General features: G+C 43.5%; 1 protein-coding gene across 5 annotated transcripts in view; it reads right to left on the reverse strand.

Annotated features, from left to right (window-relative positions):
• The window catches only part of MED27 (mediator complex subunit 27), a 202,457-nt gene that overhangs the window by 119,044 nt on the left and 56,523 nt on the right, over positions 1-26,890 (reverse strand). For all 5 annotated transcript variants that reach the window (XR_014004073.1, XM_081179241.1, XM_081179243.1 and 2 more), the window contains one exon: positions 1,321-1,451. Coding sequence is in view for 4 of the 5 variants with exons in the window: in XM_081179241.1 (XP_081035367.1) it covers positions 1,321-1,451 (131 nt within the window). In the remaining variant the exon portion in view is untranslated. The remainder of the gene's footprint in view (positions 1-1,320; positions 1,452-26,890) is intronic.

Below are 26,890 nucleotides of genomic sequence, written 5' to 3' on the forward strand. Positions count from 1 at the left end.
TGAAAAAGCGTGCTTCTGAGAGAAGGCGGCTCAAAGCACCACACTAACGTCTTATGCATCATTTCTTATTGTGATAATTCCTCTATATATGTCACTAAATATTTTAAGAATTTGATTAATTTATAAGCTTTGTTGCATGGCGGTGGGGCTTTTGTGCTTGGCATCAGAACCAGACTACGTAAATTGCTGATTGCTAGAGTCTTTATAGTTACTGAACTTGATTGCATGTAGCCTGCAAAAAGTGTCTGCATTCTAATATAAAATAAACATACAATAAGCAAGAGGCCTGTATAAAGGTTATTTTTAAAAAACCACAACCGTTTAGATTAACAGAACCATACATTCAGCTTCAGGTCTCTTGTTTCTTATCAGCAAGTGAAAAAGAGGTTTGCCCATCCTATTTGTTTCATTGTGGATCCCCCCACCAAAAGTAAAGCCAGAGGCTGTGATTCAATTAACTATTTAGACGGATCCAAGCCATGCTCCTTCCTCACTCAATGCCTCAGGCATTTGATCAAGGCTGCTTTCAAGATCTCCAGAGCAGAACTGGAGGGAACACAGCTCTTTGCCACAATCCCATGAACAGATTCCATCTCCCTCTGACCCAAAGCATCCTCAAAAACTTAAAAGCAGAAGTTGTCCCGTTCCTCATCTCAAGAACTTTTACCACCAAAGACAGGACTGGAACTGCAAGTCCTGGGAACCTCACCAGAAAAGCAATGCTCTGTATAAATTTCCTTTTCAGAGGGTCCCCAAAGGACACCCGATCAGCAAAAATCCAGTCTGACATAAGGCTTGTATGTCTGAAGGTCTACCATCTTGCCCCAAGCTGAGTTTTAGGGTGGGGTGGGATGGGGCTTAGGTGGAAAGGAGGGTTTTCCTCAACCTTTCAGGGAAAGTGCTGGATGATGCTAAACACATTCCAATGTTTTTGAAAGCTCCCTAAAAATTATTTAAAAGATTGCCAAGGTGCCTGGGTGTTTTCAGAAATTCCTCTTTTCTTTGCAGGTTTTAGGGACAAAAATGGTGAATTACAGAACAGCAGCAGGTAGACACACATTGAACTTAAGAAAGTAAACTTGGCAGAACAGCTTTTACACTCCACCCTCTTCTCTCATTCTTTTAAAAATGTATTTAAATAGAAAATAGAGAGTCCCAGAATGTTATTGTACTGCAGTTCTCTCTCTCTCTCTCTCTCTCTCTCTCTCTCTCTCTCTCTCTGTCTCTCGTCTCTCTCTCTCTGTGTGTGTGTGTGTGTGTGTGTGTGTATTCTCTTTCTTTCTCCCTGCCCTCCTCACACACTACACCTTTAGTACTTACTGAGGTGGAAGGACTAGGGTGGTAGGCTGGGCTTTTGGTCTCCGCTTGGCAGACACCCCCATTTGGTTGGCTGACCGTTTCAAAGACTGCTGATTCAGAAGACCAGACGCCAGCCCTGCATGGTACTGCAACTAGAAAAGAAGGAGAGAGGATATGGAATCAGTTAATAACCCTTCTCTTTGAAACATTTCAGAAGTTTGGACTTTACATGCTACACATACATGATTGAACCCAGAACCAAAACGTTTCCTTCAACAAAAGCACAGCTTGTGCCATTCTAAGTTCTTCCTTTATAAAGCACAGTGGCAGTGGCGGGGGTGGGGGGGGTATGATGATCATTTACTGCACAGCATTTTATGATATTTTGGCAAATACTCCTACACTTGTCTGGAGGTTACAGCACTTTCACAAGTGTGAACATGCCTGAGATATCAGCTGTCAGCTTAGGAGATGGCAATGAAATATTTCACAAGTATCTATCCAAATGCTCTTCATGCTTTTCACAGAGAGAGTCATCAAAAGACAGTTCAGGATTCTTACATTGTAAAAGTCAATTTTCCTTTTATTCTTAGACAATGAACCCACAGCTGGCATTGACAAGACACAGGGGATCTCTACAGCTGAAAAGAACCTAGGTGCTAGAAAGCAAAAACTGTATTGGCCTAAGCCATGCATTCCGCCTATCCAACCAGCCCAGCTTTATGATCCAGGAATTACACGGCTACCTAGCATAGATTTGCTACAAGTATTAATTATTTTGAATAGAATAAATTTGAAGAAAGAAAAGACATCTCAAGAATTTTCTGAGGGCTAGTGGTAGCCTGCAGCAAAGCCCACAAAGACTCCAGGGGCGCATTAAAAGCTAACAAATTTATTAGAATATATATTGTCATGGATTACAGTCTACCACCTCATATGCATAATGTGGTATAAGAGAGGAGACAGGTGATCATGTAGGGTTTAATTGGCACAGAACTCAGTAGGACAACCAAGCTGAGGGGAAGAAGCACTTAAAAACACAAGCTAAGGGCCAATCCAAAATGGTACCACCACTACCCCAAGGTGGTTGTCACCGATGGAAGCAAAGGCTCAGAAAAAGCTCAACATGGAGGCCAAATGGCCGAAATATTGGGAAATTTTAGAACAGGAAGGAGACAAATTGAAATTGTAGAGTTTTGAGAAATTAAAAAACAAAGTGCGAGACTGGCTTCATTATTATCAGATAATGGAGGCATATAATTTGGACAAGAAAATTGGCTTCCAGGTGGAAAAATCAAAATTAGAAACAGAACTGTTAGAACCTAAAACTAAGATTTTGTCAAAGATGTATAACTTGATGTTGAAATGGAATACTCAGGATGAAACGGTGAAATCTGCTATGATTAAATGGACACAAGATGTTGGACATAACATTATGTTTGCTGACTGGGAACAGTTGTGGACCACAGGTATGAAATTTACGGCATGTAATGCCCTAAGAGAGAATATTATGAAAATGATTTACAGGTGGTACATGACACCAGTCAAGCTTGCAAAAATCTATCACTTGCCCGATAATAAATGTTGGAAATGTAAAGAAACTGAAGGTACATTCTTTCACCTTTGGTGGACGTGCCCAATGATTAAGGCTTTCTGGGAGATGATATATAATGAAATGAAAAAGGTATTTAAATATACCTTCCAGAAGAAACCAGAGGCCTTTCTCCTGGGCATGGTCGGCCAATTGGTGCCAAAAAAGGATAGAACTTTCTTTATATATGCCACAACAGCAGCAAGAATACTTATCGCGAAGTATTGGAAGACACAAGATCTACCCACTCTGGAAGAATGGCAGATGAAGGTGATGGACTATATGGAATTGGCAGAAATGACTGGCAGAATCCGAGACCAGGGAGAAGAGTCGGTGGAAGAAGATTAGAAAAAATTTAAAGACTATTTACAGAAATATTGTAAAATCTATGAATGTTAGAATGATGTTGGATAGAAACTAAGTGGTCTATAGCTGTAATGTTATAAGGGAATATAAGAAAATGAACTATTAATAGGTAAAAATCCAATGCTAAAATACTTTAAGATTGAAGATCAGGATAATCAAAGAGGGGAGGGATTCGCTGAACCAACAAATTGAACTGGAATACAGAAAAGGGAGGCGTGAGGAGGTCCGGGAAATAAGTGAATGAAGGATAAGTTACTAGAAAGACTGAATTGTTTTTAACTATTTTTATTTTTGTATTTTTATTTTTTATTTTTTTCTATTATGTAATACTTTGAAAACCTTAATAAATATCTTTTAAAAAAACAACAAAACAAAATGGTACCACCACTTTGCTAAATTATCAATGGGACCCACCAAAAATGCTGTGTTCACCTAAATGGTGATGACTGCAGTCAAACTGAGAGAAAAGAAGTCCAGGTAAACTTTTAGTTTTACTTTATATTCTCTGCTATAGGCAAATCTCTCCCTTTACCACTTACCTCACTAGGGAGATGGGGGAATAAAACTACACAAGTAATAGACAAATAGCAAACAAGCAAACTGTGAGGGGGAAATCAAAGTAAAAATTGGGGGGGGGGAGGGTAAGCACAGCAAAGTAAACAGAAGAGGACAGTTGAAAATAAAAGAAAAAACAGTCCCACCACCAAAAAGTGAAATTACACTAGAGAAACACTAACAAAGCTAAGAATCTTGAGAAACTCAGTTGGACCCAACCTAATCCAGCCTTAGAAGGGTTGGTCTGGGGTATTGGATGGCTCCTCCCTCTGGAGAGGAGGCAGAAGACTGACAGGGCCTCTACCTAATCCACTCAAGTGGAAGTGCCATCCCACATGTTAGCAATGTTAGCATACTCTTGCAAACTTTGGAGTTTCCTGAGCCCACCAATACCAATACTCTAGCTACTCAGTGACCCAATCTCTGGATCCAATCCTGTCAGTGCTGAGTCCACAATTAGAAGGAGTGACAGTGTTCTCCATAAGCTAAAGTAACAAACTAATCAGGGGAATGTGCACTGCACCTTTGCTGCCACAACCATCTGAGCATGGCCAACTTCCTTTCTGGCAGTATTTTACGTGCCAATGGGGGGAAAAACACCCTCCCTTGTGCTGCTCTTTGCAAAATGCTTAGCAGAGCTGGACATCTTAAAGGCCTTCTAGTCCCAAATTTTGAGAAAACCATGCCAATTACGAGTCCACTTTCTGCAGATCACTGCACATTTCTTGCCTAGAGCGCTCAATCATATAAGGAAATAAGGGCTGAGTATTTGACTGGTCCAAAGAAAATTAATTGATTGGTCAAGTTTCAGAACATTTTGTACAACACAAAAAATCCCACAACAACCAAAATCAGTTATGATAATTTGCAGGTCACTCATATTTAACCGGGACGCAGGTGGCGCTGTGGGTATTGTACCATTAAAGTAATTGATAAGTTGTAATATGGTGCGGGTGGCGCTGTGGTCTAAACCACAGAGCCTAGCACTTGCTGATCAGAAGGTCAGCGGTTCGAATCCCTGCAACGGCGTGAGCTCCCGTTGCTCGGTCCCAGCTCCTGCCAACCTAGCAGTTCAAAAGCACCCCAAAAAAGTGCAAGTAGATAAATAGGTACCGCTCCAGCAGGAAGGTAAATGGCGTTTCCATACGCTGCTCTGGTTTGGTAGAAGCGGCTTAGTCATGCTGGCCACAGGACCCGGAAGCTGTACGCCGGCTCCCTCGGCCAGTAAAGCAAGATGAGCGCCGCAACCCCAGAGTCATCTGTGACTGGACCTAATGGTCAGGGGTTCCTTTACCTTTACTAATATGGTTACCTTCCTTTTAAAAAAAAAGTTATCCAAGGGGACAAAGGAAGATGGACAAAGCTTATCAGAAACATTACGGGGAAGATATAAGAAATCATGCATTTCATATATGGAAGCAGAGTTGTAAGACCAAGTAAGTCTGTTGATTCAATGTGTCCCAAATAGCCACAGACTTGTTGAATCCCATCAAGGGTCCATCGAGTTCAGCACTATGCTTTGAACAGGTGCCTCCGGGAAGCAAGGTGTCTTATTATCCAGCACCTTTTATTCAAAGTTCAAAGTTAAATTGTTTTGCTGAAATGGTCCCATTAAGTCAAGGGTGGGGAAGTTGTGGCCCCTGAGATGTTGCCATATTAAACATCATCCGTAACCATGTGCTGTCAGCCAGGGTTGATTGGAGTTGGGAGTTTTCAGAAAACACTCTACAAATTAATGACACCATCCAGCAAAGAGCAAACTGTCTGTTTTAGAACATCCCATTCTGCATCATAACAACTTTCTGGTTTTCTTGACCCATTTACCATGTGATTTAGACAATGATACAAAGATGTATAGCATTCTTAATAGAAGTGGAGTTACTCTCTGCTAGAGAGGACTGGGTATCATTTCACTCTAGCATGCTCATCTTAGGCCAATGTATTTTGCTAAAATTTGTTTTTCTCCCACAGATTCCTTAAATAAAAATCAATGAATGCAAGGGACAGTACATGTTTGAAAGACAATGTTTCAAAATGTCAAGCAATCCTATTTTCAATCTTTGCTACTAGAATTTGCAGTGAGAGCAATATGAACCACCTTTTCATGGAATTAAAGGCACCACTAACTTGGCAAGAGACCCTTTTCTGACTCTATACACTTACCCTTCCCTTCCTTTCATGACATCTTATTAAGACCAGTGCAAGCTCAGCCATTTAGACCCTGGCGGACCAGTCTGGAAAAGGAAGGCTTGTTATAGACCAAGCGACACAGGATGGGGTGACTTTGCCCAATTTAGAAGTCTGCACAATGGACATGGCACAAACATCTGCACTAATCAGAGCTAGATTTTGAATTGTGCCATTTAAAAAGGGGCGAGGGGGGTCCCATGCTGAAACTACCTTGTAGGATTTCTGCTTTGGATGGCATTATCTGAAAGCATAGTGATTTTTTTTAAAAAAATTGTATTATTATTCAAAACCAGAACACGTTTTTTGCCTTTGAAGGCCATGTCTTTCTGATTAAACTGTGTTTGTTAATTGCATGTAATACAGGCACTCCTGCCCACCTAATTCTGCTTCCAGGAACAGAGATCCAACTGTCAAGATCTATAAGGGCCCATTAAATATTTACCAAACCATCTTTATAATGGGAGAAAAGGTCAAAGTTAATAAAACTGACAGGCAGCTCCTGTCCAACCTGATTTATACATTATTTAAGCACCATATACTATTTCACAGAACAGGCTCCTTTCTTCCCCAAGCTGGAAACATTTTCTTAGCTTTTAGGTCTAAAGGAGGAACCAAGATACTACAGCTAATTCAACTAATATGGTCCATAAAATATATGATTTTATCTCTGCAAGATTAGCAGGGATATTTCGGCTTGGCAATGTTTCTAATCATGGACACTTAAGGATTTCCATGAAATCCATTCATGGCACAAGGCCCTATCTCCAATAATATCATATTTAATAGGCAGAGGTCTATGGTTCAGTTCTGTTTAACCATCATTTGGCATCATGCCAGAATTAACTAGCATATGTTATCAGCGGGCAGACCAGAAGTAGATTGTAGCTTCAATCAAATGCAATGCCAAACCATAGTTTAGTGTTATTTGAATGAACTGCAGTGTGTGTTTCTCCCTCCTCTGCCAGCATGACTAGGAAACAGGAGTTTGGAAGTTTTTGTATAAGTTTTAAGATTAATTGCAGCTTGCTGTGCCATCAAAACACAAACTTGCTTCCCAGCATCACCTTCAGGATTGGAAAGTCCACAGGCTGTAAAAACTTCAACAAGATTATCCAAGGAAGACGTATGGTGTGACAAAATGGCGATCAACACAAAAAGGATGGTTGTCTGCTGAACAAGGAGCCATTTGTGCCACTACCGTTCCTACTGTCGATGTATTGGGGATAACAGGCGGAACTGCAGAGGCTGTCAGGGCCAGGTAGGAGCGTGGTGTGGGCCTGGGAGTGCGAAGCGTCAGCCTAGTAGGACTGCTGAGTGGGGCCTGGTCGGAGGCTCAGTGCATGCCACAGAGCTTAGCCCCTGTGTTCCCATGCCAATCTGCACACCAGCCGCTGACCATAATATCAATTATCTATATTTGGAGGGCTTGATTAAAGTGGAAGAAAAGAGGGAAATAATCCAGTGTTTTCATGAACTAGATTTCTTTTGGCTAGGCAAGTACCTAGATTCTTCTCATTTCCATATTTGGCATCAAAATCCCATGGGACATATTACTATGCCTGAAATAAGGATAGTATTCCAGGCTGTGGTAGACATCAAGGGCAGTTCATAGACCTGTATGCTGTTGTATCCAGGCAAAGCTACAATACAACCTGAAAACAAACTACCAATGGGCATATTCTTCTGAGAGCCTCCATTGCATTGGGTCATCCTTGTGGACTATGGGTTCTTCTTGCAGACCTGGCTCATAGTGTTGGACTGTGATCAAATAACAGTCATAGGTAAGAACTTCAACTGCAACAAATGCAGGGCCGGGCTGCTTCTGGAGAGACACTTTGGAAGACTAACTTGAAGTAGAACATCCACTTTGCTGGATGTTGAAGAAAACATGTTTGCTGGTGTTATTATGGCATCTTCTTACATCTGTACAAGGAATGAAACATTCTCCTGGAGGATTACCCAGATTTCCCTTGGCCAGTTGATGTGAAAGATACAGTGTCAGTGCCAGGTAAGCAGGTGGACCAGCCACCTTTTGCACTCTGAAGTATTTGTTTGTTTGTACCCCACCCATCTGTACTTTGTTAGACACAGATAATCAAAAGTGCTTTAGGCCAATTCATTTGGCCTAGTTACCTTCATGTTACCTATGCCCCAGACCTCTGAGACTATTCCTGTAACTATGCTGCAACTGTTTAATTCCACTTGTTTCTAGCATATCACTCCAAGCCCCTATACCAGGGGTCTGCAACCCGCGGCTCCAGAGCCGCATGTGGCTCTTTTACACCTTTGCCGCGGCTCCGGGGTGGATACTAGTGAGGTGAGGAGGCGCATTGTGCGCCCCGACACTCCCCACTGTGGCGGGCGCTGTACTGGCTGTGACGTCGCATGGGGGCGGTGCTTGCGTTAGTCACGCACCGTCCCGACGTCACCTTCCCGCCCGCCCGCTACGTTGTAAGTGGCACGTACGCTGGTCACTGCATTGAAAGGGGGCATGTACGCTGGTCACTGTTTTGAAGGGGAGTGAAGAACACACACACACAAAAAGGTAACTTGTTAATTTAACGTTTATTTTTATGAGGAGGAGTAATTCTGAGGGGTCAAACAAAGAAATAATAAAAAAGTGAGAAAAAAGCTATTTTTATAATGACGAGTTTTGCGGCTCCCAGTTTTTTTCCCCTTCGGAAACGGGTCCAAGTGGCTCTTTTTGTCTTAAAGGTTGCAGACCCCTGCCCTATACAGTGCAACAAGTGAGAAAAGTGTTCCTCTTCCATGCCCTATTTCTACAGCTAGTCAATGGCAAGGGAACTGGTGATGCTTTGAGACCCTGTCAGCTCTTGACCACTGTAATGGAGCTTGGGTTAGCAGCCTGGTATTCTCAAAAGAGACGGGGTAAAAAAGCCAACATTGGATGAAACCAATTGCAGTTTCTTTGCTACTCTGCAAGCCAGATCATGTTCAACAAACCATGGTTAAAACAAACTACAGTCATACCTCGGGTTGAATGTGCTTCGGTTTGAGCACGTTCGAGTTGCGCTCCGCGGCAACCCAGAAGTAATGGAGTGTGTTACTTCTGGGTTGTGCCGCTTGCGCATGCACTCAAAATGACATCATGCGCATGGGCAGAAGTGGCGAAAAGCGACGCGCACGTGCACAGACGTGCCACCGCTAGTTACATTTGCTTCTAGATGCGAATGGGGCTCCAGAACAGATCCCGTTCGTATCCAGAGGTACCACTGTATGTCTTGGTGTTATGTTTGTTTGCTGATGTTAAGTATAAGAAGCAGGCTTTCATTAGTTGCCCTGTAACATCTATATGTAAAAAAGCTGTGCTGTGCACATGAATGGCTTTATCATCTGTGCTGCTTTGAATATCAGCTTTATCAGAACAGGAAAAAGGATGCAACTTTCCTTCCTGGGAAGTTTAAGTGTTCCATAATCACCTTCTACCAATCTATTTTCTGTTATAACTCAATTCACACAAATAGTAAGCCCTGCTTGGACGGTATTCCAATCATTCTTGACTCAGCCCTGGATTCTTAACTACTGAAACTGCTTTTGGCTCCCTGCCTGCAGTGCAGGCCAACAACTCTCCCATGTACATTTCAATGCATCTTCTCTCTCCCCCCCCCCTTTCATCTCCAAGAAATAGTCAAGTCAATTATCTATTATACCATCTCCTCTCAAAGAGACTGATAAGACAGGAGCCAAGACTGAAGCTCTTACATGGAGCAATTTAAGGGTTGTCTTTAAACATATTCTTCCAATAAAAACCAACCACACGTCCTTCCATCTTTCTATAGTGCCAATGTCAGACATTGCTATTATCTCCCTCAAACTGCTGTCAACAATGGATTCCATCTTGCTTGCAAAATGCTAAGCAGCAAAACACTCTCAGATTAAAATGTGTCTTATACTTTCTATCCCTGAATGCTGTCATTCTAAATCAGCTGCAGCAACCTGGATTCCCTAAGATCTGGATACCTTATTAAAGCAGCCTCCTGAAAAACATTCTGTCTTGAGGAATTCCAAGCGCCTGCTAAACCTTCTATTGGTACTATAGCACCACAAAGTGGCTTTTAAAGAAAAGCATTTAGAATAATCTCACATGATAAACAATGTTTTAACTGTTAATATGTATTTATTATTCTAAATATATCTATCCCTTATCCACTGGTACATTGCTGGGTTTTAAAATATGTCACACAGCTGAGATCTACACAGATGAAGGCATTTCTCAATGCTCTACAGGAGTCTTCTCACTAAGGCAGGAAATCAGCTGCCCAGACACCTTTGCTAAAAACAAACAAGGAAGGAAGCAGTATGCTGTAAGGTGCCTGGAAGCAAAGACCACAGGGAAGATAAAAATCTTGCATGAGGCAAACACACCATCCACACAAAATATACTGCAAGCTCACTGAAACCTCCGTTCTCCCAAAAACATACAATCTTGAAAGAAGGGATTTGGGGAAGTTTAGGTGGGGGAGGATTCATAGACTGGGAGAAGTGGAAGATACTCATTCTATTCTCCAGCAAGAAAGCAGATTAGAGATACCCAGGGAACTAGATTAGGAATGCCCAGGGCACCAATTGGTATTTCACTAGTAAAGTCCTTCCTTCCCACTTTGAGGAATACTTACGAGCATATCAGACAGCTCCTTCCTTCCCACTTTGAGGAATACTTACGAGCATATCAGACAGCTCTATGAGCCTGTCACGATTCTGCAGCAGAGCAGGAAAAGTGCAGAATTCAGCGCATGAGAAACCCATTTTTCTTTTTAAAAAGCAAGCATGTTTTAGGTTGGTTTTTTATTACATGTAGCTCAACCCAACACATTGCTATTCTGCTTTTCAGACAAAATGTTGTTCCTCAGAGCCGCCCACATCAATCAAAAATTCAAGGGAGTGCTGATGACAGACATTGTACATAAATGAAAATGAGCCACAGGTCCTGTCTTCTGGTTCACAAACCAGGTAGGGGAAAAGGAGACAAGGAAAGGGAACAGAAGGGAGAAGGAGAGGAGAGGGATAAGCTTGACAATACCAGTACAAAAGTGGCGAGTTATAAACAGGCAATGACAGCCATTTGGGACCTGGCTGATCTTGCTTTGTTAGAAACAGTTGAAGAACTGAATGACCCTGCTCCTTTATTCTTCCTGGCACCCATTGCCTTGCCTCCCCCTTGCTTGATTTTAGCCTCTAACCTCTTTGGGTCAGAGATCATGCACATTGATAGTAATAATACTGATACTTTCTTCCATAAGAATTATCCTTTAAAACTACCTAAAAACAAACAACACCTTCATTTAGCAGAAATACGACATCAGAACTCCTTTGGAAATTGCTCCAGATCTAGGTCACAGGACTGTAGTTTGTCTACTGTGGCAGTTTTAATAAAGTTTTGTGTTTGTTTGTTTGTTTTTTAAAAATCCCATGAAGATCATGTGAGGTCAAATTGACATTCTGCTTGCATAATTCATGCACTGGAAAAAGTTTAAGCATGCTGATGAATGGTAACACCTGCCTGGAGAAGAACAGGATGTACAGTAAATTATTCTAAGGACAGACTCTTAGTTTGTTACGTAGTGCAGAAATTGCTATTGTTAAGAATGTACAACAGGCAAGCTGGCAAACTTTAAGCAGCAGATCAGTAAACTAAAACCATAGCTGATTATTCACCAGGATTACAAGTTCCGGATGCATTTGTTCACTCTCAAGGTTACCTTAGTTCTAACAAGTTTTCCTATATTAGGGATATTTATATATTCCTGTCTACCTTTCCTTCAAGGAGCTCAGGGTATTGTACATGCTTCCCCACTTACTATTTTATTACCACAACAATCTTGTTAGGGCAGGTTAGGCTGAGATACAGTAACTGGCCCAAGGTCACCTAATGAATACTAACAAACTACAGTGGTACCTTGGGTTACAAACTTAATTCGTTCTGGAGGCCCGTTCTTAACCTGAAACTGTTCTTAACCTGAGGTACCACTTTAACTAATGGGGCCTCCCGCTGCCGCTGCACCACAATTTCTGTTTTTATCTCGAAGCAAAGTTCTTAACCTGAGGTACTATTTCTGGGTTAACGGAATCTGTAACCTGAAGTGTCTGTATCCTGAAGGATCTGTAACCCGAGGTACCACTGTATAGGTTGCATCCAGTATTAGCCATACTCAAGCAACCCCATTTAAAATATATGATTATTTTTTTTGTATAGCTATATGATATGATATGAGTAACTGAGATCCATTAATTTCAATGTGTCTACTTAGAGTATACAGTGGTGCCTCGCAAGACGAAATTAATTCATTCCGCGAATTTTTTCGTCTAGCGAATTTTTCGTCTTGCGAAGCACGGTTTCCCATAGGAATGCATTGAAAATCAATTAATGCGTTCCTATGGTCAAAAAAAGTCCAAACAAAGCTAAATTTGGTACAACAAGAGTTTATTAAGTGCTCTTTAAAGTCACACATACTGTAAAGAGCATTTCAAAATTCAAACCCAGGTTTTTTTTAAAAAACAGCAGAGTTGCCCAATGGTCACAGAAAATCATAAAAATGCATGAAAAAACCCCACAAGCTTCCAGATTCTTGCAAACCCCTCCCCAACTGTTCCCCCAGCCACCTAGCACACAGAAATTCAAATCCATATTTTTTTAAAAAAAAACAGCAGAGTGGCCCAATGGTCACAGAAAATCATAAAAATGCAGGAAAAAAACACACAAGCTTCCAGATTCTTGCAAACCCCTTCCCAACACCAAGTCCTTGAATTCCAAACACCCCAACCCAAAATCCAAAACCCCCCAAAAAGGTTTTAAAAGCTTAACTTACCAAATGGCTGCAAAAGAAGTTTTGGAAAAGCTTCAAAAATCACCAAAGTCTTTAAAAACCTCAAAAAAGGCTACTATGTACACTGCGTTCTATGAGTTGCTCCTCGAAGTCAAGTCGCAACTGTATTAACGGTGTTAAGAAAAAGGAAACAAACTTGCAAGACGTTTTCGTCTTGCGAAGCAAGCCCATAGGGAAATTCGTCTTGCGAAGCAGCTAAAAAACGGAAAACCCTTTCGTCTAGCGAGTTTTCCGTCTTGCGAGGCATTCGTCTTGCGGGGCACCACTGTAATTTAGTTGGATACAACCCTATATAGGAAACAGGACATGTTAAAATGCCCCTCTGCACACAAACACAAGCACAATTACAACAAAATGCACAAAGAACTGCCCATTTAGAACTACACCCTTAAATTACCAATTGAGGGTCATAGCCACAGAATGCAGAAAAAAATTGGAGCATTGAAATGATTACTTTAAATCAGCAATATGCATAAAGATGTCTAATATGATTAGAGTCAAAGCAAACACACCATGATCTGTCAACTTTCATCCTTGTTAACATGCAGGCCATTACAAGAAAATAAACTGAGCCTAGCATAGGCACATAACATACTGCTTATAATAAATGGTATCAGTATACACATTGCATCATTGATCTGTAATCTCTCTTTACAGCCAGAAAAAGCAATCCATTACTCCATCTTAGCTAGTCAACAACATTGTAGAACCACAAATTCAGCAGTCAAACCTATGAGCACCATTACAAAATGCTTTCTTCATCTGTATCCCTTTGTCCTCCATGCTCTGGGGTGGTTGTTGCTTGCCATTCTTATATATTTTTTTTGCAATTACTGCTGCTACTAGGCTTTATCTGCAGGTTTTACACTAATTTTGTTTTATGCAGTTTTTAAGAATGTGGTCTGCTCTTTTTTTATTCATTTTGTATTGGAATCTGCTCATTTTAATGGTATTTTATATTGTTTATTCTCTTTGGAATTTTGCTTCTAAAATTGAAAGGTGGGGGTACAAATCTTCTAAATAAACTTAACAAGCAAAACAATGACCAGAGACATCAACTTTTATAAGATTATCACTTCTTCAAACATGACCACAAGAGAGCTACCAAATGTGAAGCCATGTGCAAAATTCTGTGTTGTTAGATTTTAAAACAAATGCTGCAACAGCCAAGGTAATTAGGCTTTTCCAGCTTTCTAAATGTGCATATGCACAGTTTGCAAATATGTAGCCAAATATTACTAGCAGCAATTGTTACTAGCCTAACTAGCTATGATTTATCCCTGTTGCATCATCTACACCCCACATAAACCACTCTCAAAGGTGTGTCTTTGGAGAGCCCTTTGGTAAAAACATAAGAGCCTGCTGCATCAGGCCAATAGGCCATCTAATCCAGCATCCTTTTCTCACACTGGCCAGCCAGATGCCTGTGGGAAAACAGCAAGCACAACAGAATTCTCCCCTCCTGTGGTTTCCAGAAACTGATACAGTGCTACCTCGGGTTACATACGCTTCAGGTTACATACGCTTCAGGTTACAGACTCCGCTAACCCAGAAATATTACCTCAGGTTAATAACTTTGCTTCAGGATGAGAACAGAAATCGTGCTCCAGCAGCACGGCAGCAGCGGGAGGCCCCATTAGCTAAAGTGGTACCTCAGGTTAAGAATAGTTTCAGGTTAAGAACGGACCTCCGGAACGAATTAAGTTCTTAACCCAAGGTACCACTGTATTCAGAAGAATTACTGCCCCCAGAGGTGGAGGCAGAGCACAGTCATCATTGATAGTCCTCTCCTCCACGAAATTGTCTAATCCACTTTTAGTGGCTATCACTGCCTCCGGAGGCAGCAAGTTCCATAGTTTAAGTTCCATAGTTTAACTACGTGCTATGTGGATTGGGGGGCAGGCGGTATTTTAGGGCAGACTCCAATCTTAGAGACCACTAGGTCAGGCCTGCTGGCCTGAAGTATCATTGCAGAAGTTCAACAGTGATATGCAAGATTTCCTTGTGGAAACTTGTCCATCTTTGCTGATCTTCACAATGAACAATGCTGTTCAATGGTAGACCACACACTTTGTATGTAAAAGGTCCCATTTTCAACCCTGGCACTTTCCACTTTAACAAGAAGCAGGTGACAGAGGATGTCAAAGACCTTAGCCTGGCTGGGTTCTTGACAGAGCTGCTGCAGTCAGACCAATGGTTTTATGCACAGTCTTTGCCATGTTCTAACCCTGATAATTTGCAACACACCATTGAAAATGACTAGTCTGACAGTTATAAAAAGAGTGGTGACCTAAAAAGAGGCCTTTTCTGCTGTTCCCCCTGTGCTGTTGAATGTTCTTCCCTTTGCCGCTTGTAAAGTAACAGCCATCAGTTGCTTCAGGTGTCTTGCAAAGACTTGTCTTTTTGTTGAAGCATCCATGCTCTATTTTAGGTGACTGAGTTCTCTAGTTCTTCTTTTATATGCTTTTATATTGCTGTTTTGTTGATGTCAGTCTGCATTTTAATTATTTTTATTTTAAAATATGCACACTGCTTAAGAGATATGAAAAACATTAAGCAGTTTATAAATGTTTTTCAATAAATAAAAGTAACTAACAATTTCTCTAAAACACCCCTCTCCAGTTGCCTGGAAATAAATTGTATTTATCCCCAAGAAAACCAGGTGAATCACTGTTTACAATCCTGGTCTACAGAAATGGTATTTTAGGACTGGGCAAAAACTGGGTTCTGACAACTCTGGGAAGAAATTTAGTCCCTGCCCCCAACTCTAATGAGCAAAGGTATGCACTGGAAGAGTCATCTCTCAGGTGAGAGCAGACATCAGAGAGCCAAACTCACTGTGCAGCAGCAAACTTTCTGTCATTTACTAGGTGAGAAGAGGGTGATGCTAGGAGTGGGTGGGGCCAACAGAGTGTAGGATGCTGCTTGCACTGCACTAGTCAAATGTCAACATAGAACTACAAGGCCAGCGGTACAACATGGCCTTTATAGTGTAACATCTAACAAACTACTGCATTTTTTGCTCTATAAGACGCACCAGACCACAAGACGCACCTAGATTTTGGAGGAGGAAAACAAGAAAAAAAAATATTCTGAATCTCAGAAGCCAGAACAGCAAGAGGGATCGTTGCGCAGTGAAAGCAGCAATCCCTCTTGCTGTTCTGGCTTCTGGGATGCCTGCATTCGCTCCATAAGACGCACACACATTTCCCCTTACTTTTTAGGAGGGAAAAAGTGAGTCTTATAGAGCAAAAAATACGGTATATATTCCCCGGGAAATAAATGAAAAGCTATTATGATAACTTTTTTAAATCTTCAATATAAAGTATTCTAGTAACATTCCCACAAGACACAAAACATTCCCACAACATTCCCACAAGACACAAAAAAGGGGTTAGGGCTTCAGTTCCATAATACCACTCCAGAAGAGATATGCCCAGGCACTAAGGTAATCTTCAGAGGTTTTCCTCCAGATGTCTGTGCAGGGTGAGAACTAGTATGTTGTAGTGATTAAGAGTGTGGGACTAGGTTCAAGACCAAGATTCAAAGGAGTACTTGGCCAGAAAGTTTAACATGTACCTTTGAGCCAGTTACTATTTTTCAGCCTAACCAGCCTCACAGCACTACTGCAAGAACAAAAGGGGGATATATGCTGCTTTGAACTACGTATGAAGTTCTGAAACTGTTTTAACTGCTGCCTTAATAATGGTTCTGATCATATATTTTTAACACAGCGATTTTATTATTATTCTATTAGAATTACATTGGCTCCTAGTACATTTCTGAATACAATTCAAAGTGTTGGTGCTGACATTTAAAACCCTAGCTGTATACCTGCAGAAGTGTCCCCACCTCCAACGCTCAGCCTGGACACTGAGATCCAGCTTTGAGAGCCTTCTGGTGCTTCTCTCATTGCAAGAGGTGAGGTTACAGGGAACCAGACAGAGGACCTATTCAGTAGTGGTGCCGACCCTGTGGAATGCCGTCCCAGCAGATGTCAAACAGATAAACAGCAATGTGATTTTTAAAAGACATCTGAAGGCAGCCCTGTTCAAGGAAGTTTTTAGTCTGTGATGTTATACAGTGGTGCCTCACAAGACGAAAAGAATTCGTTCCGCGAGTCTTTTCGTCTTGCGATGTTTTTCGTCTTGCGAAGCATGGTCCGTCGCAACTGTGCCTCTTCAAGCGGCGTTTTTGTTTTGCGAAGCAAGCCCATAGGGAAATTCGTCTAGCGAAGCAACGCAAAAACGGAAAACCCTTTCGTCTAGCGAGTTTTTCATCTTGCGGGGCACCACTGTATGTGTTTCTTCTATTTTTTGTTGGGAGCCACCCAGTGTAGCTGGGGCAACCCAGTCAGATGGGCGTCATTATTATTATTATTATTATTATTATTATTATTATTATTATTATCATCATCATCATCATCATCATCATCATCATCATCTCTGGGAACATGGTTAAAGGTACAAATTTAAACCACCTGAGAATTTGAGCTTTCTGCTTTTAAAGCAACTTCCTAGTGTTTCTGACAAAAGAAAAATACCAGATACATGGAGCACCAAGTAGAAGCAAAGACATCAAGGTTCAGTATTTTCAATAAATACAATAAGCAAAAAGGCAAAAGGTCATTTAAGTAGTTGGATCTTTTTGTTTTTAAACCACTTTGTGGTATAAATACAACTTTGACCCAGTTATAAGGCAATGCTACTAATTGGATACATGATATGAAAATATCCTTTTTAGTCTACAGTGGATGCTCGGGTTGCGAACGTGATCCAGCGGGATGCACGTTTGCAACCCGCAGCATTCGCAACCTGCAGTGGCGCGCACGCGGGTTGCGATTCAGCGCTTCTGTGCATGTGCAAAGCGTGATTTAGCGCTACTGCACATGTCTGCCGCTGAAACCCGGAAGTAACCCATTCTGGTACTTCCGGGTTTCAACAGTCTGTAACCAGTAAAAACGCAACCTGAAGTGTCTGTAACCCGAGGTATGACTCTATATACAAAGAAATCTCCTTAACACATTTTCATCAGTTTTAAAGGTTTTAGGTACTTTTCATCTCAATGGCACATAATGGGTTATATCACACTTTTAATGCTCCAACAACAGGTAACCAGCATAATCTGGGATTCCTTTATGTGAACCGCCCTGAGACCTTCGGGTTCAGGGCGGTATAGAAAATAAATAAATAAATCTTATGAAAGTGTCAAATTTGGCAGGCAAGAATCTGACACAATCTTGTAAAAAATCCTAACAAAAAAGCCTCTCCACAATAAATTACCTGCAAAAATTTAACTGGCTTGCCCTCTTACTCATTACATGGGGTTGGCAGCAGAAGACAAGACTCTTAATAAGAAGCAGGTGTGTAAGATGAGCTCTTGGAGGGTGCGACAGTTTGGAGTTCACACTTAAGGACATATAGTTCCATGTCGCCTGTGGAAACCAGCTAAGTGGTTTAAAATTGTCCATACGTTCCTCAAAGAGTTAAACTATGAATGCCTTTTTTAATGCAAACAAAATCCATCAGATTTGATTGATAAAAGTACAGTTTTTTAACTAAGGCTGAAAAACTGTAGATTGGCAACATTTCCCCCCACTATAATTTGCTTCCTTTGCTTTTTTTCACTGTAGTGCACATAAATCAAAGTAGTGTTAAAGAGGCCCATATATCACAAACTGGCATTTCAAAACTATTTACAGACTCCATAATATTCTCAACATGAAACAAAAACGTGGCTGGGAAAGATGAGTAAATGAAAAAGGCAACTCAAACATCCAAATGAGGTTAATTAAGTTTGGAAACAGCTCTTCACCAAATGCATGAAGATGTTTAATAAGAATGATTCTAGCAGTTGTGGTTCCAAACACACAATACAGTCTACTTTCAGGACAAAAACAACCACCTGCCTGCTGAAACCATATTTTACCTTCATTTTTAAACAACTGACTATTAGCTCAAAATGATACTTTTGGAAAGAGTATGACTAATATCATCACTGTGGAAGGAATTCAAGGCTCAACTGCTTTGCTGTAATAGGTCCGAGTACTAAAAAGTTTAAACTGATGTGCTATTTATTCTGACATGCTTTTCCTAATAGCAGTTAACTTGAATCCTCTCCCCCTAGGGAAGAAATGACTGAGACTTCAGTTTCCCATCCTCTGAAGTTATTTGGACACAAGTTATTGGCATCAATATGATTTGCAACCAACTCCAGAAAAGTACAGTAAAGTGTCTCAAATCACATACTGTACTTGATCCAGCACAGACAGCCCTTTACCACAGATTTGGGGAGAAATAGTAACATTTCCAGGGATTCTTACAAGCCTTCCCAGAAATACCAGTATGTCTGCAACCTCCCATGGGGAAAGGAATTAGGGAACACCAAGTAAGGATAAAGAAACCATAACGCAACACTTTATTGCTCCACTGGATTGAGACAAGTATAATCCATACAAACTACTCACTAGAAAAAGTAAGGCGCATGCGGTGAAGAAGAAATAAAGACAATTCTGAGGCCTAGAACACATATGGCAACATCTTATCTTTTATGGCACCAGGAGCTGCAGAACTTAATCTGAAGGAAGAATCTACTCCAGTTTTGCCTATTGGCCATGCAGTAAATGCATGCATCTTCATGGAGAAAGGGAAATGTACGACACATAAGCAGTCAGAGTGGCACAGGGCCCAAAATGCTCTGTTAAGTCACAGGTCCACTCTATTTGCTGCGGATCATAGGAAGGGCTTCCACATAATTCAACCAAAACTCCTGCGAGAGGCTGGGCTCAAGCTCTTACAAAGAGAACTACTTGGAATGCACTAGATCTACAACAAATTTATTGTGGAAATTCCATATAATTTCTTTGGAAGAAATATATGGGGGGGGCACAACTATTAACAAAGGTTTTTATAATGAGTATGGGTTGCTCGTGCGTAAGTTGCCGCTTCTCCTGGCTATGTTGCCTTGTTGGACTTTTCTGTCTGGGCAGCCCTTCACTTCGCGGCTGCCTCAGTCGCTAGCAGAATCCGTCAGTGGGCGTTTCTTAAACCTTTTCCAACATAAAAGTTGTTTGACGCCCAGTCTCCTCCTACTCTCCCTGCGCGGAAGTCTTCTGCGCAGTGTGGGCGTGGGTAGCGGAGGACCCGTGCTCTCCCTGCTGGTGTCTGGTGAAGAGTCCTGGAGCCCTCTCGCCGATTCCCCCATCAGCCCCCCTTTATCCCTGGTGTAGCGCTGATTTGTTTCCCCATCTGCTGAGCTGCCTTTCTCCCTGCTGGGCCCTTCTCCAGCATCATTTGAGAGCCTCCCCTCCGCATCTAGCTCCGATGTCAGTTCCCTGACAGTTTTCTTATACCGGTATTTTATAACTATGATTTTATAACCAAGAGAGCATACATGCCCAAATTTCTCCTGTTCCATTTAACCTGCAGGGAAGTTGGATGATAGCAGTACTAGTGATGTAAATTTTGCTGATCCCAATTTTCCAGAAAACCTTCCTCTAAAAACTACTAATCTGCATAGGGTAATTTGCATAAGAAAAACTTATGTTGTCCTAGAAAGTGATCTAAATTGGCATGTTTACTGTACTTATCTTTAGCAAGCAAATCTTTCTAAGGTACCCCATGTTAACTTTTGACCTGAAATATCTGACCTGAAATATTTGAGTTGCAAAACTGAAGTACAGTTAATGTGGTTTACATCTTATATTATGTAGACATTTTTATTGAAATACTTATAAAACTTTAAAGATAATTTGTATTGTTCAAATTTTAAAGAAGGAAAGCAAAGGTACTGAAACTATGGGCACACTAATAAATTTTAGTTACTGTGTGTGATGGGATGATTAGCTGCTTGTGCGTAAAATCGTGGTCCCTCAGAGTTTGTGCAACTCCACAAACCTCTGTGTGTGACAGAGCTCCTCAAACATGTCTGCCCTAGTCACTTGTAGATTCCGACAGTGGTTGTTTTCGGAATCGTTTCCAGCATAAGAGCTCCTTAACGGAAACCCGCCTTCTGGACTTACGGCGTGACAGTTTCCGGCGAGGCGTGGGTCTCCCTATGGGAGCTTCAGATACCTCCCCACTGTTCTCGCTGGAAGTGTCTCTGAGCCCTCCCACCTGCTCGCATTCCCTCAGAGATCCACTCCTCCCCCTGCTGGTTCCTGCTTCAGCTGTTGAGTCTCCGTCTACCTCCCTGAGCCCCTCCACCACCTGTTCCTCCGATGGCAGTTCCCTGACATCCACCTCCCCTCCAGGGCCCCCCTCACCCCCTCCCGTTTCCTCTCCTCTGGGAGGTGAGGAGGTAAAACCCCGAAAAGAATCTTCTTCATCTTCAGACGTCTCGAACAATTCCCTCCATCGATCGCCGTCCTGGCTCGCTGAATCCTCCTCCTCCTCGGAATCTGTGAACCCCTCCAACTCCTCTTCTTCGTCGGTGGTGGCAAAGTATTCTCTCCGGAACCTCGCTACAGGCTGAGGTTTACGTGGGAACCTCTGATGAAAAGTTTCTATTAAAACCTCGTCATTGACATCCTCTGCCCTGACCCAGGTGTTTTCCGACTCCGGTTCCCCTTCCCACATTACCAAATACTCTACTTGATCTCCCTTCCACCTGGAATCGAGGATCTCCGCTACATGGTAGCTTTGTTCCCTTTCCTCCATTGCTGGTCCCCGAGTGACCCTCCCTTCTCTGTCCCCTTTATACAGTGACAGCAATGACCTGTGGAAAACTGGGTGCAGCTTCATGTGGTTCGGTAACCGGAGTCTGAAAGCCACTGGATTGACCTGTTGTGTGATTTCAAATGGGCCCAATCTTTTGGGTCTTAACTTCTTACAACCCCCTTTGAAGGGTAACCCTTGGGTTGACAGCCACACTTGGTCCCCCACCCTAATGGTTTCACCTTCTCTCCTGTGTTTGTCTGCCTGCCTCTTATATTCCTCCTTGGCCCTATCTAAGTTAAGTTGGAGCTGGCGATGGATCGCTTCCATTTCTTCTACAAACTGTTCGGCAGCTGGAACACTCCATCTCTCCCCTTCCCCCCCTGGGAAAGCCCTGGGATGGCACCCGTAATTAGCCAAAAAGGGGCTCATCCCCGTGGACACGTTCTCCGCATTGTTGTAGGCAAATTCCGCCAATGCCAACTTCTCCACCCAATCATTCTCTCTGTCATTAACATAACACCTCAAATATTGCTGGAGGATGCCATTGGCTCTTTCCGCCTGCCCATTGGTTTCAGGATGCCGGGCAGTCGAGAAATTAACCTCTACATGCAGTAAGCTCATGAGCTTCCTCCAGAACCTGGAAGTAAATTGTTTCCCTCGGTCTGAAACCACCCTCAAGGGGGCGCCATGCAACCTAAACACATTTTCTACAAACAATTTAGCTGTTTCTTCTGCCGTGACCGCATGTGAGCAGGCTATAAAGTGTGCCATTTTGGTTAACAGGTCTACCACAACCATGATGGCTGTTTTCCCTCTGGACCTTGGCAGATCAGTCATGAAATCTATGGCCACTGCTTCCCATGGTCTTTCTGGTGTGGGTAGCGGTTCTAACAACCCTGCCGGCGCCCGCCTTTCCCCTTTGGCTCGCTGGCATTGGTCACAACTCCTCACATACTCCCGCACGTCTTCCCTGACCTTAGGCCACCAAAATTCCCTGGTCACCAGCCACATGGTTCTGTGTTGCCCAAAATGCCCCGCTGTGGGGCTATCGTGCAGCTGCTTGAGTACCTTCCCCCTCAACTCTCCTTCAGGTATATATAACGCTCCCTTGTAGTACAACGCCCCGTTTCTCTCCTCAAAACCTCCGGGTTTATCTCCCTCCCTCCTGAGTCCCCTGAGTTTGTCCTGTGCGTATTCATCGTTCTCCGTTCCCTCTACCAGTTCTCTTTGCCCCACCAATGCCGCCCCGCACACCCAGCGGTCCTCTGGAATGACATGTCTCTCTTCGGGTGCTCCCTCCCCCTCCAAATATTCAGGTTTACGTGAGAGAGCGTCCGCCCTAACGTTCTCTGGGCCTGGCACATAACAAATCTCAAAGTTAAATCTGGAGAACTCCTGGGCCCATCTCAACTGCCGTTGGTTGAGCACTCGTGCCGTTCTCCAATACTCTAGGTTCTTGTGGTCAGTGCACACTTGCACCTTATGTTGTGCGCCAATTAGCAGGTGCCTCCATCTCCGAAAAGCCTCATGAATAGCAAGAAGTTCTCGATCGTACACCGTGTAGTTCCTCTCGGATTTGTTCAGCTTTCGCGGAAAAAAAGCACACGGTCTCCACTCTGACTCCTCCTTCCCTGGCTGCAGAAGAAGCACCGCCCCTATGGCTCTGTCTGATGCGTCTGTTTCGACTCTCATCTTTTTTTGTAAATCCACATGCAGAAGTTGTTCTTCAGAGGCGAAGGCCCTTTTTAGCTCCTCAAAAGCTCGCTCCGCCTCCTCAGTCCAAACAAATTTCTTCTTACTGCTGAGACAGTCCGTTATGGGCGCCGTCAGGTGGGCAAAGTTTCGGATGAACTTACGGTAAAAGTTCCCAAACCCTAGGAACCTCTGCACATCCTTCTTTGTTTTGGGTGTTTTCCATTCCAGCACTGCCTGGACCTTGCCGGGATCCATAGCCAATCCCTTATCTGACAGGCGGTACCCCAGGAACTCCACCTCCTTGGTATGAAACTGACACTTCTCCGGTTTCACCCACAGCCGGTTGGCTAGCAGCCTGCGCAACACTTCTCTGACGTCTCTCACATGCTGCTCCTCATTCTCAGAATACACCAACACGTCATCCAGGAAGGCCACACAATTCTTGTAAAGCAAAGGCCCTAGTACGTGGTTCATCAGCGATTGAAAGCACGCTGAGCCTGCTTGTAATCCAAATGGCATAACGAGATATTCAAATGCCCCCAAAGGGGTGAACATGGTGGTTTTCCATTCATCCCCTTTCCTTATACGTATCAGATTGTACGCCCCCCTTAGGTCCAGCTTGGTAAAAATCTTCCGCACCCTGTTCAAAATGTCATCTATTCTAGGCATGGGAAAGGCCAATGGTTCTGACACTGCGTTTAAGGCCCGAAAGTCACACACAAGTCTCGGCTTGTCCGTGTTTTTCTTATCCACAAAAAACACTGGACTACCTCCCACCGTTCTTGACTCTCTGATGAAACCCCTCTTCAGGTTCTTGTCAATGAACTCTCGTAACTCCTGCATTTCTCTGTCTGACATGGCATACAACTTGCCTGCGGGGAGCTGCGCCCCAGGCAGTAAATTGATTTGACAATCAAAGGGTCTATGCGGGGGTAGTTGGTCAGCTTCCCTTTCGCTGAACACATCACTGAGATCTGCGTATTGTCGTGGTACCTTCACCTTCTCCGTTACTTCTGTCCCTGCTAGGGTAGCTTGGGCTCCTGCTGAACCCTTTCCCTCCCTGCAGTGTTCTAAGCAATGTGCGGAACCAAAGGAAACCACTCTCTGATGCCAGCCCACCAGTGGATCATGTAACGCCAGCCAGCTCATCCCCAAAATAATGGGAGCCCCTCCCAAGGTGGCCACATTAAACGCTATCAGTTCTGTGTGCCTTGCCACCTTCATTATCATTGGGACGGTCTGCAAGCTGACTTCCCCTCCCAACAGCTCCCTGCCATCGATCGTGGTCACCTGTAGGGGGTTGCTTAAAGGGATCGTCTGTATCTGGTGTTCAGCTGCAAACTCTTTGCTCATGAAATTGCAGGAGCTGCCTGAGTCCAACAGCGCCTTAATCTTCAGAGGGTATCCGTTTTGCAACTCTAGTGACACTTCTATCACTAGGGCAGGTTTGGGAGGTTCTGGCGTGGGCACTTTCACTGCTCTTTGGCCTGGCTGCTGTGCCCCGACGGTGGCAGCCAGGCGTTGGCTTTTACTTGCTCCGATATCTCTTCCACTCCTCCCTCAACAGCTCCCACCATCCCTTGCCATTCCTTCCTCTGGGGGCAGACTCTGGCAAAGTGACCTGGCTGTTGGCAGAGATAGCACTTCCGGGCGCCTTTTCCCTCCTTCCTACCCCCTTCACTGGGCTTTGAAACTGCGCGCGCGCGCGCTGTTCCGATTTCCATCGGCTCTGCCGGCGGGAAAGCTGGCTCAGGAATGTCTGGAATGCGGAACTCCTTCCAACGTTCCCCCTTACCTTCCCGCCTCTCCCAGGCTCTCGCCTCCTGGCGCGCTCCTATGGTCAGCGCAGATTTGGTCAGCTGATCCATAGAAACCGCTCTGGGGCTCCGGGACAGTTCGTCTTTCACAGCCGAAGAAAGACCTTCTTCAAATAGCATCTGAATAGGTGCCGCCGATAAATCCCACCCCAATCTGTGAACCAGCATGGTGAACTCAGTCCAGTACTCACGGACAGATCGGCTTCCCTGCTTGCAAGCCATTAACTGTCTGCGCACCACTCCCTCCTCAATATCGCTGGAAAACATGAGATCCATTGCACGAAAGAACTTCATGGTGTCCTTTAGGACGTCATTATGCGTTGCCATCAGGGGTCTAACCCAGTCCCTCGCCCCTTTTTCAAGATGCCCAATCACAAAAGCCACTCGCGATTCCTCATCAGGGAATTCATCAAACTGCACATTGAGGGCATATTGCATCTCTGTTCTAAAGGCATGGTAGTCCTTGGGGTCCCCCCCAAATTTCTGCACCAATCCTGGTACCTTTCTGGTGAACTGGGTGGCTCTCCCCTTCTTGTCTGCATCCTGAGCCCTTCTCTCCTCAAGCCTCGCCGTCTGCAGCGCCAATTGGATTTCCAACGCTCGGTACCTTTCTTCCAAGCTTGGACCAGCTCCAACCCCTGCTCCTTCGGTTCCGGCTGGGTCGCTCATGATGCCTTCTCCTGCACAGGCAGCGTACAGAGACTGTCGGAATGCTGTGATGGGATGATTAGCTGCTTGTGCGTAAAATCGTGGTCCCTCAGAGTTTGTGCAACTCCACAAACCTCTGTGTGTGACAGAGCTCCTCAAACATGTCTGCCCTAGTCACTTGTAGATTCCGACAGTGGTTGTTTTCGGAATCGTTTCCAGCATAAGAGCTCCTTAACGGAAACCCGCCTTCTGGACTCACGGCGTGACAGTTTCCAGCGAGGCGTGGGTCTCCCTATGGGAGCTTCAGATACCTCCCCACTGTTCTCGCTGGAAGTGTCTCTGAGCCCTCCCACCTGCTCGCATTCCCTCAGAGATCCACTCCTCCCCCTGCTGGTTCCTGCTTCAGCTGTTGAGTCTCTGTCTACCTCCCTGAGCCCCTCCACCACCTGTTCCTCCGATGGCAGTTCCCTGACACTGTGCATGAAACTTTGTGTTATATGCTGACTCACATACTTGTTGAGGATTTATCCAATTGAAGTTTCTTCTGGTCCCCAATATGGAATTTGGTTTTTCTTCTCATAGGCTAACACAGCTGCAGCAGAACTGGGGAACCTGGTTCAGATACTGCTGGGCTGTAACTCTCATCACCCCAATTCTGCTGACTGGGGTACTGCTGACTGGGGTACTGGAGTCCAATAACATCTGGAAGACCACAGCTGCCTCATACCTCTTTTAAAGTGTCACATTTGATCACAATTTAAAAGCTGCTTTTAACCAGAGAAGTCTAGAACCTTCTACTGGACTTAAGCAGGGTGGGGCGGGGGTAAACTTACATGATGGAACTTTGGCATGCTGAAGAGCAAAATGGGTTACCATCTTACAGTTGAGTAAGCAGACATAAAAGCCTATATACACATAAATAATGATATTTTTCTTGTTCAGACTTTGTTTCCAAAGTGAGCGTTTAAAAAGAAATGCATGCATTAAACAAACCTTACAGCATTAAAGATGGAAAGAAAAGGAGGAGGGGAATAGCACCCATATGAATAAGGGGACCAAAGAAATGGTGTTGGGGGGTGAGGGCATTCTTTTTTCACCTGTACCTGTTGTCAGATTGCGACAACCGAATTTTATTTCTAGTTTTGCTGCAATAATTAAAATGTTTTTACAATAGCAGATGCCTTCCCTCCCACACGTCAATTAATTTGCAAATGCACTCAGGTTATA

Source organism: Podarcis bocagei (genome assembly GCF_964188305.1).
Source record: "Podarcis bocagei genome assembly, chromosome: Z".
Classification (NCBI taxonomy): Eukaryota; Metazoa; Chordata; class Lepidosauria; order Squamata; family Lacertidae; genus Podarcis; species Podarcis bocagei.